The 13178-nt window shown below is 34.0% G+C and overlaps 1 protein-coding gene across 3 annotated transcripts in view; it reads left to right on the top strand.

The window, feature by feature from the left end:
* The window catches only part of Smr (nuclear receptor corepressor smrter), a 125552-nt gene that overhangs the window by 61177 nt on the left and 51197 nt on the right, over positions 1–13178 (top strand). For 2 of the 3 annotated variants that reach the window (XM_085202980.1, XM_085202963.1), the window contains exon 1: positions 6556–6696. The exons of the other annotated variant lie outside the window; for it this stretch is intronic. In XM_085202980.1, the coding sequence (XP_085059106.1) occupies positions 6647–6696 (50 nt within the window). In that variant the 5' untranslated portion in view covers positions 6556–6646. Of the gene's footprint in view, positions 1–6555; positions 6697–13178 lie in introns of those variants that run through there. 3 annotated transcript variants of the gene reach the window in all.

Raw genomic sequence — 13178 nt, 5'->3', positions numbered from 1 at the left:
TTAATTATATTTGAAATATTAATTAAATAGACTTAATTCTACAAATGTAGGCAAAAAAAACAACAGTTTTTATATTTCAAAACAACTGCGTTTAGCTTTCATCGCAGCTACACTGCGTTACTTTTACTTAATTTATCATCTCTTTTCGCTTTTAATCAAAATATATCGAATTTTCGCAACCCCTACGCAGGGGTGGTGTGGCGAGCGTTCACCTCCCTGCCGGGCCAGGGGGTGGTGGGGGGGGGGGGGGGGGTGGCAACCTCGGCCTAGGGGACCTTGAGCCCGGATGAGCGAATCAGCTGTTCTCATTGTGAGTGTTCTAGACAGTTCTGCGGAAAAATAACCCTAGCGCCGTTTATTTTGATAGCTGGGACTGAAAAACAAGTTTTAATAGCCTATATTTATTTGTTGGTGTTGCTTATTTTGTAAATAGTAGGCACTTTCTATGTAAATTTTAGTGTGAGTTATTATGTGATGAATGTTCCGGATAGAGATACCACCATATATATTTGAATTTACTAAACCGGTTTTCGTATTTTTTTGAACTTCTCGCTGTATCCTGCACATAACAAGGTAGGAAGGAGGAACCTGGTAAGTAAGTGTTTCATTTACGCTTCTGTCCCTATTAGGACATTTCCGTTACCCACTTTCTGCTAAATTCTGGAGGCATTGCGTGCCAAGTGGCTGAACTTGACGACGCACTTTACATCGACATCAGAGTGAAGAAATGAAAATATTAAATACTTCCTTCTCGAATGGAAATCGTACCCACAACCTGTCGGTTTTACAGTCACAGTTATTATACAATAGCCATAATATAGTATAGGTAAAACTATTTTTTTTACTTTATGCTGTACAGCGTAAGTGTATAGTGCTTTATGCCTATCTCTCCACCGAATTTTCAAGACATTACACCTGGAGTACTGGGTATCATACACTCTGAAACATTTTTCAACATACAATATTAATTTTAAAATAAATCTTGAGAGTCCATAACCAATAAAGGTCAAGAGTAATTTCATATATTTCGGGTCTCAGGGCTGCCCGTCGCTAGGCAACGACCTCCAGCTCCGGACAGCCCGAGAGCCAATTAATTAAGATTACCAGAAATATGAGCGACCGCTGGTACCCGTAATGGAGGTCCCTGGGACTATATATATGTATATATAATATTATATATGTTTTAGTATAAAATGTTTCTATGTATGTATGTTTGTGTATATATTGACCTATAATTTGTGGCGATGCTAGGAAAGGGGTGAGGTTTGACAAACTTTACCTTAAAGTGATTGTAGATTTCGTTTTGGCTTGGCTACTTGAACAAATGTTTGCGTATTTTTTTTTTTCATTCCTTGGCTCTGGTAAAAAATCAAAGTGTGGCGTTGAATTCCGAAGCTCAACACTCAAATTTCTTGAAAATTGGGCGGTGCTATAAAAGTGGAACGGAGTATTTTAACTCTCTACCTACCTTGTTTTATACGAGTTATAGTGTGAATCTTAAAAAAACTGTAAGTTTTCTAAGTATTCAAAGATAGCGTACTAACATATTCTTCTGTCTCTATTGTAGATTTAGATAAAATATTTGTAGACTGACAGAACCCTCGATAGAAAGTACTCAGTAAATATTATAATTATTATTCTATAGTCGAGTAGGTACAGGCCATTGCGGTTTTACAAGGCAGGTGATATTAAGGATAGTTATTTATTATCATTTTACAACCGTCAGGGGTGTCAGTTTTTTAAAACTTGTAGGCTTGTACTGCGTATTTAGGGGTGAATTCTAATAAACCAAGAAACATGTGTTTAATGAAATATTTTTAGGAGTCTAAAAGAGTCGGTGGTTTAAGAGCCGGTGGCGATTTAAAGATTTTTCCATACAAACTTTCAACCCCTTATTTGCACCCTTAGGGGGTGAATTCTAGAAAACCATGAAACACATATTCAATTAAATATTTTTAAGAGTCTAAATTTCAAATTTTATAATAATCGGTGGCGTATAAAGATGTTTCCATACAAACTTTCAACCCCTTATTTGCACCCTTAGGGGGAGAATTCAAGAAAACCATGAAATACGTATTCAATTAAATACTTTTAAGAGTCTGAATTTCAAATTTTATAAAAATCGGTGCAGATTTAGATTTTTTCCATACAAACTTTCAACCCCTATTTCTGCCCTTTAGGGTTAAAATTTTTCAAAATCCCTTCTTAGTGGATGTCCAGATTACGAAAGTAAACTTTTGTCCAAATTTCACGTTTCTACCATTAGCGGTTACGGCTGTGCGTGCGTCTTACCTCAGTCAGTGAGGACAAGTCCTTTTATACGAGTATATATAGATAGATAACAATTCTGAACAGATATTGATGTAGTTTTAGCATTATAAAGTTAGATAACGTCAAATGGTCGTAGATACCTTTGAGCCTATGTCCTGAGGGCGTAAAGCTGATATTGGTGTAATTTGTGTGTACATAAAAATACCTATAGGTAAGTATAAACATATTTTTCTTTAGTAAAAAAAATATGACAAGTAAAATTTGTATGTGATTTCATGAATTTCTGCAGTAATGTAATCCTGGCTTATTGGGGCAGCATTTGTCTGTTAAGGCGATGGTTGTCGGTTCGACCCTCACTTGGAGTAATAATTTTTTCTTTCATACCTCTCTGAGAAGAGAAAATTCAACGTTGAATTTCGTCTCTAAACAGGCAAAGTCTTTAATTGGGGGGAATTCTATATACGGGATAAAAAAGTAACATGTATATACTGTAAATATTTTATACAAATATGAAATTCAAAACAAGTAAACAGGAAAGGAAGTATGTTCCTAAATTCGTTTAATGATTATGCAAATGCATATTTTAACATTTTCCTAGTATAGAATTAATTAATAACCCCAATTCCTTGTAGTAATTAATATTAAAATATTTTTTTTACCATGTCATTAGTTATTATTAAATAATAATACAATAAAAAATAAATTATTTTCAATATTGTCAATGTCGTTGCCACAAAGTGATAGAAGTCACTGCTCCATGGTTGTTTCCTAAATTACCAGCAGGACCCCTGTCCTCTTGGGTCTCTCCAAGCAACGAGGTTCACAATAAAATCCCTTGTATCCCTATGTCAGTAATCACGGCCTATGGCGGTCGAGGAGGACACTGTAAGCTTTAAGTATGTAATTTGGACGGCTTACATCTGCCAGTCTTTGAGTCCCACATTACCCGCTTGAGTCCCCACGTGAGCGGTGGACCAGAAAAGTTTCCTAGAGACCTCTCCCGGAAATAAGCCAAACGGTTTTACCTATTTTTTTTTTATTTAACTAAATGAAAAGCCTTCATATATTTTTAAAATATCTCTCTATGTAGTGTTATGTGTAAATTGCAAAAAACGTATAAGTTACTATAAGTGCTTGAAAGGTTGTCAAAATGCGCAATTTCGAGTCTCGCTACGTACAATTTTTTAAACGTTTCTAAATGGTATTATTCCGTTTGAGGATTTATTTTATTACAAACCTGGTTTTGCTTTAGCTTCATAATAATATACTTCGTGAGGAATCGCGGAACTCTACGTACTTTGTCTAGTTAACAGAGCAAGGAAATAAAATTGACTTACTCCCCCGATTGCGAATCGAACCTACAACCGTCAGACGTTCTACCACTGCACCACGACAGCCCTGATTATCATTAATCAACTTGTTTAAAATTAGTTCTTATCGCTTATTTATCCTTTATCTCCATTATAAATAGAATTTTCACAAGATAAAGAATGTTCGAACTAAACTAACAGAACAGGCAATGTTTACATTTACATAATGAATGATGTTTCATTATTCCGACAGTGGGCCAAATCATTATATTATTCATTCTATTGAAAAATTATCATTAACTTATCTCTTTTGTATCAAATTTGTAGTTCATTAGTGATTCATTTCATTACTAGATGTAATTTGTGAAAGGTATTAATTACTTTATTTTAATACCTGTTTTGTTATTGAATTATCCTTTTATAAATGAATTAAATTTTAGCTGAATTCATTTTCATAGTTAGTTACTATTTTATTTTTACTATAGTAACTATTGGGGTTTAGTGGATTTGTATCTATAGATGTTTGTGGGTTTAATTTGTGCTATTCCATCCATCCATCAGCCTCTTAAAGTTCACAGCTGGACATAGGCCTCCCCCAATGCTCGCCACTCCGTCCGGTCCTGCGCCCTTTGAACTATTACTTATTAGTTTTTATATTTTAATGAGTTATTAAAAAGTGCAATAAAAAGCAAACGAGACTAAATTCACTTATATAGCTTTTATGTTTTGCAACATAAAAATTATGTATTCTTTTTTTTTATTATTAGACGTAAATAAGCAAAGTTAACGAGCTAACGGGCACCACCCGCAGACAACAGGGTAGTAGGAACCTAGTGAGGTTCCCTCTGCCTACCCTGTTGTGTGCGGGATACAGAGTGAAGCCGATTTGATAAATTAATTTATTAAACACACTACTTTCTGTCAACAAAAATATAAATATATTTTATAGCACCAATTGCTCCCATACTGTGTCGGAACAAATAGTAAATAAAATATTTATTCTATCAAAAATCCAAAAGATATTGAATCTACAACCATCGAGTGAAGACAAAATTCAACTTTTCTTAAAACAAAAGTTACACTAATTCATTATTCTGACAAGGTTTTTATTCTCTTACACATTTACAAATGAACATTATATTTTATATCAATTGACCTTCATTTTTAGTCAAGGTCGAGTTGATTACATATTATTATGTAATTTTTTTTATTATTCTTTTTGAGATGAGTAATGACCATTTTATGTATTTATTCGTTTTTTTTTCTAAGAATAAGGAAAAACATCGTGACTTGGGAAAAATAAATCAACTTTTAGTATTTTTTTATTATAGTTACTAACATATACGTCACGGACATATCAGCAAATACATGCTTATTCGGATTATTATATTTATAATTATATTATATATTATTATATATACTAGTCGTTTTAGGGCGTAAAATGGAAAATCCTGTTTTTTCTTCCGTCCTTGTAGGACGTTTGAGGAATCCTTTTATATGTTCTCCCTGAAACTCCCTAATCTACATACAAATCATCTTTCTAAGTTCAATAGTTCCATCTCTGCATTGTCCCTTAAGTATTGATCACTCAGTATTGGAAAAGATTTAAAAAGAGAGAGATTACTCAAATGCAAAGTTTAGTGGAAACAGAGAATAAAATGCCATTTACGTAGAAATATAGGGAAAATAAAAGATAAGAAATGAGTAAATTTAACAAAAATAATTTATTATTACATTCACTTATATAAAAATATATATAGCGGCCACGTGTGCCAACCATGCGCCGGCGCAGCCGACTCTGTCGCATTCCACAGTCGTACGACACGACACGCCTACGCATATATATTTTTTCTATATAAATGTAGATTTCCGCCCGCACTTCAAATACCTTTTAGATAATGGCATTCTACTGATATATCATTTTTTCATAGTGTTTATGTAGTTTATCTAAGTTATTTAGATATCGTGTGTTGGATTGCGGAATTTAACACCGCAATTCCACTAACTAAGATTTGAATAATAATTCTTTCAAGTTGGAAAATACTATTACTTAGCTGTTTACTATAGTTCTGTTTTTGAGAATTATCTTACACAGTTTCTCTTAGTGGAATAAAAACAATCGTTATTTTTTTTGAATCAAACTATTTCACTATGTCTAAACTGGTGAACAGATTAAAGATTGCCAAAAATATTCAACACTAACCATAACAAAAGTATAAAAGCTCTTCACTCAGCCAATAATTATATTAAATAGGTTAAAAAATATTAACAATTGTTTATTTTTGACACAAATAAGTAAAAAACAGTTTTTCCAATAACTATGTGAAATCTGATAATGTCGTGTATTGTGAGAGATATTTCAAATTTTGTATTTTTTTTTAGTTCGTCCACTGTTATATAGTGTTAAATTAATAATTTATTAATAATATTGTTTATTCTTTTCAGGTACTAACAATTGGTTCTAAATGAAGGAATCATTGAAGGTTGTACATAAATAGTACAGTTAAATTGTTAAGTATTAGTAAGTAAAGCTTTATTTTGTTATAGTAGAGATGAGATGCATCTCCAGTAAATCTTACCGGTTTTTCACTACAGTTGATAAGTTAACTAACACTTTTATTTAAGACATTTCATACTTATTCTTGCATCCTAAATTCAAAACATACGTTCACTAGCTGCTTGCTTCCTGTTGTCATCTATATGTGTCAGATACACAACACAAGTGGTAGAGGTGTTGATCGCGCGACGTCCCGAGCGCGACTGCCGCGCCGCGCGTGCAGCAGCGCCGCGGGTAGTGGGCGGGGCGCGGGGCCGGCCGCGATTGGCCGGGAGAGGCGCGCGGCGCGATGGCCGCCGCCGCACTCGGCCAATAGGAGCCGCGCGGACCGTACGCGCGTCCGGCCACCGTGCACCGGCGCGGCGTTGCCAGCTCGCAACAAAAAAACACCACGACCTTCTTGGGAGCCCCGTGTGTTTTTTTTTTGTTTGGCATTCGTTATCATTCGGGAACGCAAATGTGTGATACGTAGCGACGTGGCGTGCTCGAGGACCTGCAGTGCTGGAGCATGGTGTGGTCCACGCCGTCGGGGGAGGTGCTGATCGAGGTCGTTACGAGGTACGAGGTGTAGCGTGACGTGGCCCGCCTCGTGCGAGGTGCGGGTGAACCCGTCACCACCGCTATGCTGGCTGCGTCCGCTCAGTGCAAGGCATTGGTGCATTGGTTCATGTTTGTCGTATTGGATCGAATCTCTGTCTTTGATTTCGTTGGTAAGTCTAGATTAAGTGCAACGTATACCTGTTAGTCCAAGTGTGAGGCACAAAGCCTCTCGTATGCTTGGTTATACTTGTTTACTCTCTAATTATGAGGCATAAAGCGTCTCATATACTGTAGTTGTTTATTTGTAACGTGCCACGTATGGCCAACGACAGCAGATGTATAAACACGTTATAACCTAAATGATTAGAACCATTTTAGGCGTCTACACTAATAAACAGAGCAGAGTGCCTTAACACTACGTCTGACTAATTCTTATGAGCTTAAATATATACCAAAATAGGTCGCTTATGCAATTTATAATTACACTTTAGGTATTAATTTTCCTCAAACATTTATTACCTAGGTACTTATATGATGTATATTACAAAAACTCCGTTCATTCTTGTCATGTAACCTTGTGGGTTATATCATCTTTATACAGACATTTTGTTGTTTTATTTTATCTATGTTAGATATTTTTGAGTAGGTATAACGTGAGAAGGAACTTTTGTTATATTCTTCTTTTGATTACTGCACATTTGTTTTTGCCACTCGACACGAAATACCTCTAAGAATTCTGCGGAAAATGCACAACGGAAGTTGGTTCATTGGAGTGTCTTAACACTAGGTTCCTGGTCCCATCTGCTTACTCTGCTATGTGCAAGGATACAGTGTAAAGCTATAACAAGTACCAAGTTAAATATAAAAATTGCACTTCTATTATTGAGATTCTAGAGATCTAGAGCCATCCATGACTAAGCCTCATTGTCTACGTTTTAAAACCAGTTCTTTAGATTTTATAGCAAAAAATATCAATAAATTAAAAAGTACAGTTCGATGATGCTTTCCACAAAACTATTCTATAGTTAAATGTTAAAAAAATGCTAAACCAGTTATTTTCAAAAAATAAATCAAAGACTTCAATTTCTTATTCATTGGCAAACCAAACTCATAAAATTGATAATTGATAAAATAGACAAACTTTATTGTAATTTTTTTTCGTCTCTAGCTTCATACTGAGGAGCCTAGTGTTAAAATACTTCGACCCTGACATTCCACCAAATTCTGAAGGTATTGCATCTTGAGATGTGGAACTCAACGCCGCCTCGATACAAGAGCGAAAAAATGCGAATATCAAATATTACATTTCCTTAACTGGAAATCGAACTCACAACCTACATACTTACAGTCACACGCGTGTACTCGTGTCCTCCTTACTTAATGATGTAACAAAAACACTGTTGTTTATTAGAATAGGTTATAAGGAAAATCAATCATTCGAATTACGATAAATCGATTATAAAATCGTAATTAACATAAAAACATCCCTACAAACATTTTATTATAATAGTTACAAAAAGAAATAAAATCGATTTAAATATCGATGTGCTTGCTCTCATAGCAACACAAAATTAAATTCTTATTAAAGTGAGATTATAGCGGACGCGATAACACAGCCCGAAGGTCACTTCAGATACGAATTACGATACCGATCGGCCTTGACCGTCAGAATTACTTATTTGCAATAACATTATATATTCTTGTGAAAAACCTAGTATATATTATACTAGTAGACGCGCGCAGCTTCGCCTGCTTATTGCATGAACACGCGTCCAATGAAATATTTTTAAGAGTCTCAATTTCAAATTTTATAAAAATCGGTGGCCATTTAAAGATTTTTCCATACAAACTTTCAACCCCTTATTTGCACCCTTAGGGGGAGAATTCTAGAAAACGATGAAAGACTTTTTCAATTCAATTAAATACTTTTAAAAATCTAAATTTCAAATTTTATAAAAATCGGTGCCGATTTAATTTTTTTTCCATACAAACTTTGAACCCCTATTTCACCCCTTTAGGGTTAAAATTTTTTAAAATCCCTTCTTAGTGGATGTCCAGATTAGGAAAGTAAACATCTGTCCAAATTTCACGTTTCTACCATCAGCTGTAGTCTGTGCGTGCGTCTTACCTCAGTCAGTGAGGACAGGTCTTTTTATATATATAAATATACGGATCCATCACGCTGGAACCCGCTTCGAGAAAAAATCTACTTTTTTATTGCATATTTTTACCTACAAACATATGCATAAACATTATTTATTTTGACATATCTAGGGCATAAAGGGACACAGTGACCTATCTCTCTGCCTACACCTGACATGCTTGAGACAAATAATAAAAAAAACAAACTAAGGCCCGTATTTATAAATCGCTCTCAAGTCTGAGATCCTTGTTCAGATGCCGTTTTCGTTCATAAATATATAATTTTAGAATGAATACAGCATCTCAAGATCAATCTTAGAGTTGAGAGCGGTTTATAAATACAGGCCTAAGCATGGCTTATCAGTAGGTACGTAGGTACAAAGTGCAAGTTCGATGACACCCACAACCGTCACCCGATACACTCGTGTTACTTTCGTAGGCAACCTTTCGCCAAATAGGCGTAATTTAACACTGTTTTTGCAAGCAATATCTCTACCTATTGTATACGGCATTACAGGAAATGCTTATCTTATATGTTTTTGATATTTGATATTTTATTATTTTAAGTATTACGCAGGTATTATTACTTTTTAGTAACTTATATGTATATTGTCACGTAGTCACTTTATGTTTTTTTTTCCAAGAATCTAGTGATAAAACACTCCATCCCCAACTTGACATGCTTTAGAGAATAAGACTTTATTGTATCTATTTTCATTAGTAGTATTTAAATGATATTTTCTTTATTTAGAATTGATAATTACACCAGAATTTAATGTTAGTTGATAAAAAGATAACATTGTTTACTTTATAATTACGTAGTTGTTCGTGTATTAAGTGGCAGTGTATATAGGACGATACGACCTTATGACGCAATATCATAAAACCAATTCATTTCGCACAACGGTACGGTTGCCAGTTTGACTCCCAAATGAGGTAAAATTTGCATCAGAATTTATTCACATTTTAGTCCATTTTGGCCATTTTTAATATCTAGCCTTTTTTATAAGGAAAATTTATTAAAATTTTCGCTTGTCTCAAAGGATTTTTGAAGGAAAGTGAATGGAAGCTTTCCAAATCCTTTTATAAACAGGTCCTTAGGGCCCCTTATTTTTGCCTTTGTTTAGGGATTAAGTTTATATATACGTAAAAGCTGTAAATATATAACATTTAATATGCTTTCTTTAATATTTATCCCTATTATTATTTTATTTAATTTTAAAATTTTACACGACTTCACAATTTAGACAATTCTTTTTCGCTAACTTTACTATAAAAACGAAAACCATAGTAATAAATAACTATAGAATACTACTTATACTATAATGTTACTTTAGAACTCGTTACTTATCTTACCCAAAGTCGACAATAATATAGATTAACAGACATTGGCGAGGGCCCAACGTGTAGAAAACATCGTTATTTCTGCCTCGTGGCCCCCCGCGACCTACTTGACTCTCCTTTTGGTAAACTCTTGCCAAAGTGTTGTTTTTGTTCGTAAATTACTATCTGCATATATTTGTGCGTATATAAATCTAGATTTGTGAGTAAGTTGGTGTTATGTACAGTGTTAGCTTGTAATTTATTAGTGATATTTTGTTTATTTGGAAGCAATGAGAATTTAGTGTTTTTCCAGTTTTGACTCTTTGGTAATTTCAAATGTTATGTACTAGTTGTTGCCTGCCATTTTTCTTTTCGACTTTAAGACGTAAATGGGAAAACTCTCTTCCTAGTGGGTGTTCTCATAGTGCTGTGCTTTTCTATCCTCCCCAACCTACTTAGGATAGGGAGAATGCTTGTATAATAAGTGAAATTTAACATGTAAGTCCATGCTTAACTTAAGTCCAATAGTTTGCCTATAGGTTAAATTCTAGAATTTAAATATATTTACCCATTTAAATATTCCATATATATTTTATAAAAAAATATAAAACAGCTGCGTTACTACTTTAGCTCTATAAGGCTTATTCCGTAAGCCACCGAAGTATACGGAATTCTCCTTCAATATAAAGGGATTGTGTGATTGAAAACCCTTTTCGGGATCAGGCTATTGTTAGAGAGATTTGTGAATAAGTTTCAAGTAAAGATTTTTCTTAATATTATACCTAACTAACATTGTTATATATTTTGCTAATATTCTATATATTTATAATTTTAGTAGGTATGGATACATGTAGTTTAAAGCCAAAGTAAATTTAGATAGAATAACAAAGGAACGCGGAAATATATACATAGATTAGATAGTTGGCACTCGTTGTTATATTATATTTAAATAATAGGTGCCATTATCTACCTACCTATTAAATTATTATTTTAAGAGAATTATTAATAAAGTTGGGTATGGGAATTAGTGTTGTTTTATAAATTGTAACGTAACTGTATTCCGCACAACTTAGAGTTAAGACATTCTGCTCCCTAAAGACACTTCTGTTGTTCCTCACTCCTTTATTTATTACTGTGCCAATAATATTTTTTAAAAAAATTGGATCTGAAATATATTTACGCTCTGCTTAAAATTGTGACCATTTCAATATCTAAAAAAATATACGATATCTTATCTATGGATAATTATTTAATAGGTTTTTGTAACATTTGCAATTGTAGCACATCAAATTAAAAAAAAAAACAAAAATTTAAATATTTGTCCAACCTAAACTCGAACCCGTGATCACCGACATGAAAATAATACTTTACAAACACTAAGCTAAATAACTTACAAACTTACTTAAAATAAAGTTACCTAACACCAAGACCTAACTGTTATTAATTGAACCTACAACTGAACAATGAGAGACCGTCACGTATCCCACGTGACCTGAGAGACCTGCATCTAGTAATTGCTATAGTTTCGATCCCAGCTCTCGAGTGCCGGCGTGTCGTGTTTAATATATGTGTTATAGATGTACGTAGATTTTGCTGAAAGAAAACTTTTTTCCTTTTGTTTTCATTATTTTATTATAATAATTAAAAGTATAACGTAGAACGTCGATCAATCATTTGTTTTTCATTAACTTTTGCCAAAATAATGTTATATAGTTCATTCGTATGAGAGAAATAACAGTGCAAATGAATGGAAATGTCGGTCCGATTCGAATCCACTACCAACAATTCATTTAAATTGTGCCAGAACGATTTTATTCATAAAATTAATTCGACGATAACGAAACATAGACTTTTCCAACGTCCTCTACGTTATCGGTCCTTTCCATTCACCTCTAGAGAACATAAACATTAAAAATAAATTAAATTACATTATTATTTAGTATCGCACATCATCTTTGTAGATTACGTGCCGCACTACCAGTTACTAGACCGATCACGCTAATATGAAAATAATAAAAAAAAAACACCTAAATTTTCAAAATAGTCTATCATTTACCAAATAAAAGGATAATTTGTATGAAATAGAGCGAAATGAAGGCAATTTAAAGCGAATTTTTCGCTCGGTTGAAACTTACTACCTATCTATGATCAAAAGTTATAAAAAAATTGCAAATAAACGGTTTAGCGAAGTAAAAAATATTCTTATTATATATAGCATCTGAGAGGAAGTCCGGTGACTCACGGCCGCGGGTGCATATCTGAAATGAGACAGTTCGAATGCGCGCGACCACACCTGCGCGTGCGCACGTATACACACCCATACCTATATTGTTGTGGGTACTACTATAAAACAATGCGCTGTTATAATAACTTTTAGTGCTTGTCGACATTGTATAGGATAACTTGTATTCAATGTCTGCTTTGATTACTGTAGTATTAGCATTGTAGCATAATTGTAGTAGGCAGGGGGAACCTGGGAACCTAATTGATATTGGAACACAGCGCCTAGTTATGTCTTCTAATGGATACCGAACCTGCATCGCGTTTAGACTCTGACATTTCGTATTGACGTCAAATTATTATAATTAATGGTAGAATTAAACGCAGTTTTTGAGAAAAACATTATTACACTATACAATGATAAAGAAGATATCCAAAAAAACGTAAAATAGTATTCAAAAATAGATAGACATAGGTCTGGCAGGAGTCGGTCAGAAATAAACTGAGCGACGACAAACGCGGCGCTGTCAAGGACGAGCCGAGTGTGGGCGGTGCGTGTGTAGATGGGTTTTATGGGGTTAATGATTCTATGGGGATATTGGTGATAACTTTGCTTTTGATGGTAAACAGCAGATGTACAGATTTATGTAAATATAAAACTCGATTGCGTAAACTAAATTGATATATCTAGTGTGTGTATACACTAGCATAATCAAGACAAATCCAATGATGTATCATTTATCAAAATCGGTTTACTATTTTAATAGTTAAAAGGGAACGAAGGGACGGACGTATGAGTATATGTATATCTATGG

Source organism: Heliconius melpomene, chromosome 2 (assembly GCF_056956725.1).
Source record: "Heliconius melpomene rosina isolate 202511_hmr_F chromosome 2, ASM5695672v1, whole genome shotgun sequence".
Taxonomy (NCBI): Eukaryota; Metazoa; Arthropoda; class Insecta; order Lepidoptera; family Nymphalidae; genus Heliconius; species Heliconius melpomene.
Note: the sequence above shows the minus strand (reverse complement) of the source record. Positions and strands in the feature narration are given on the sequence as shown.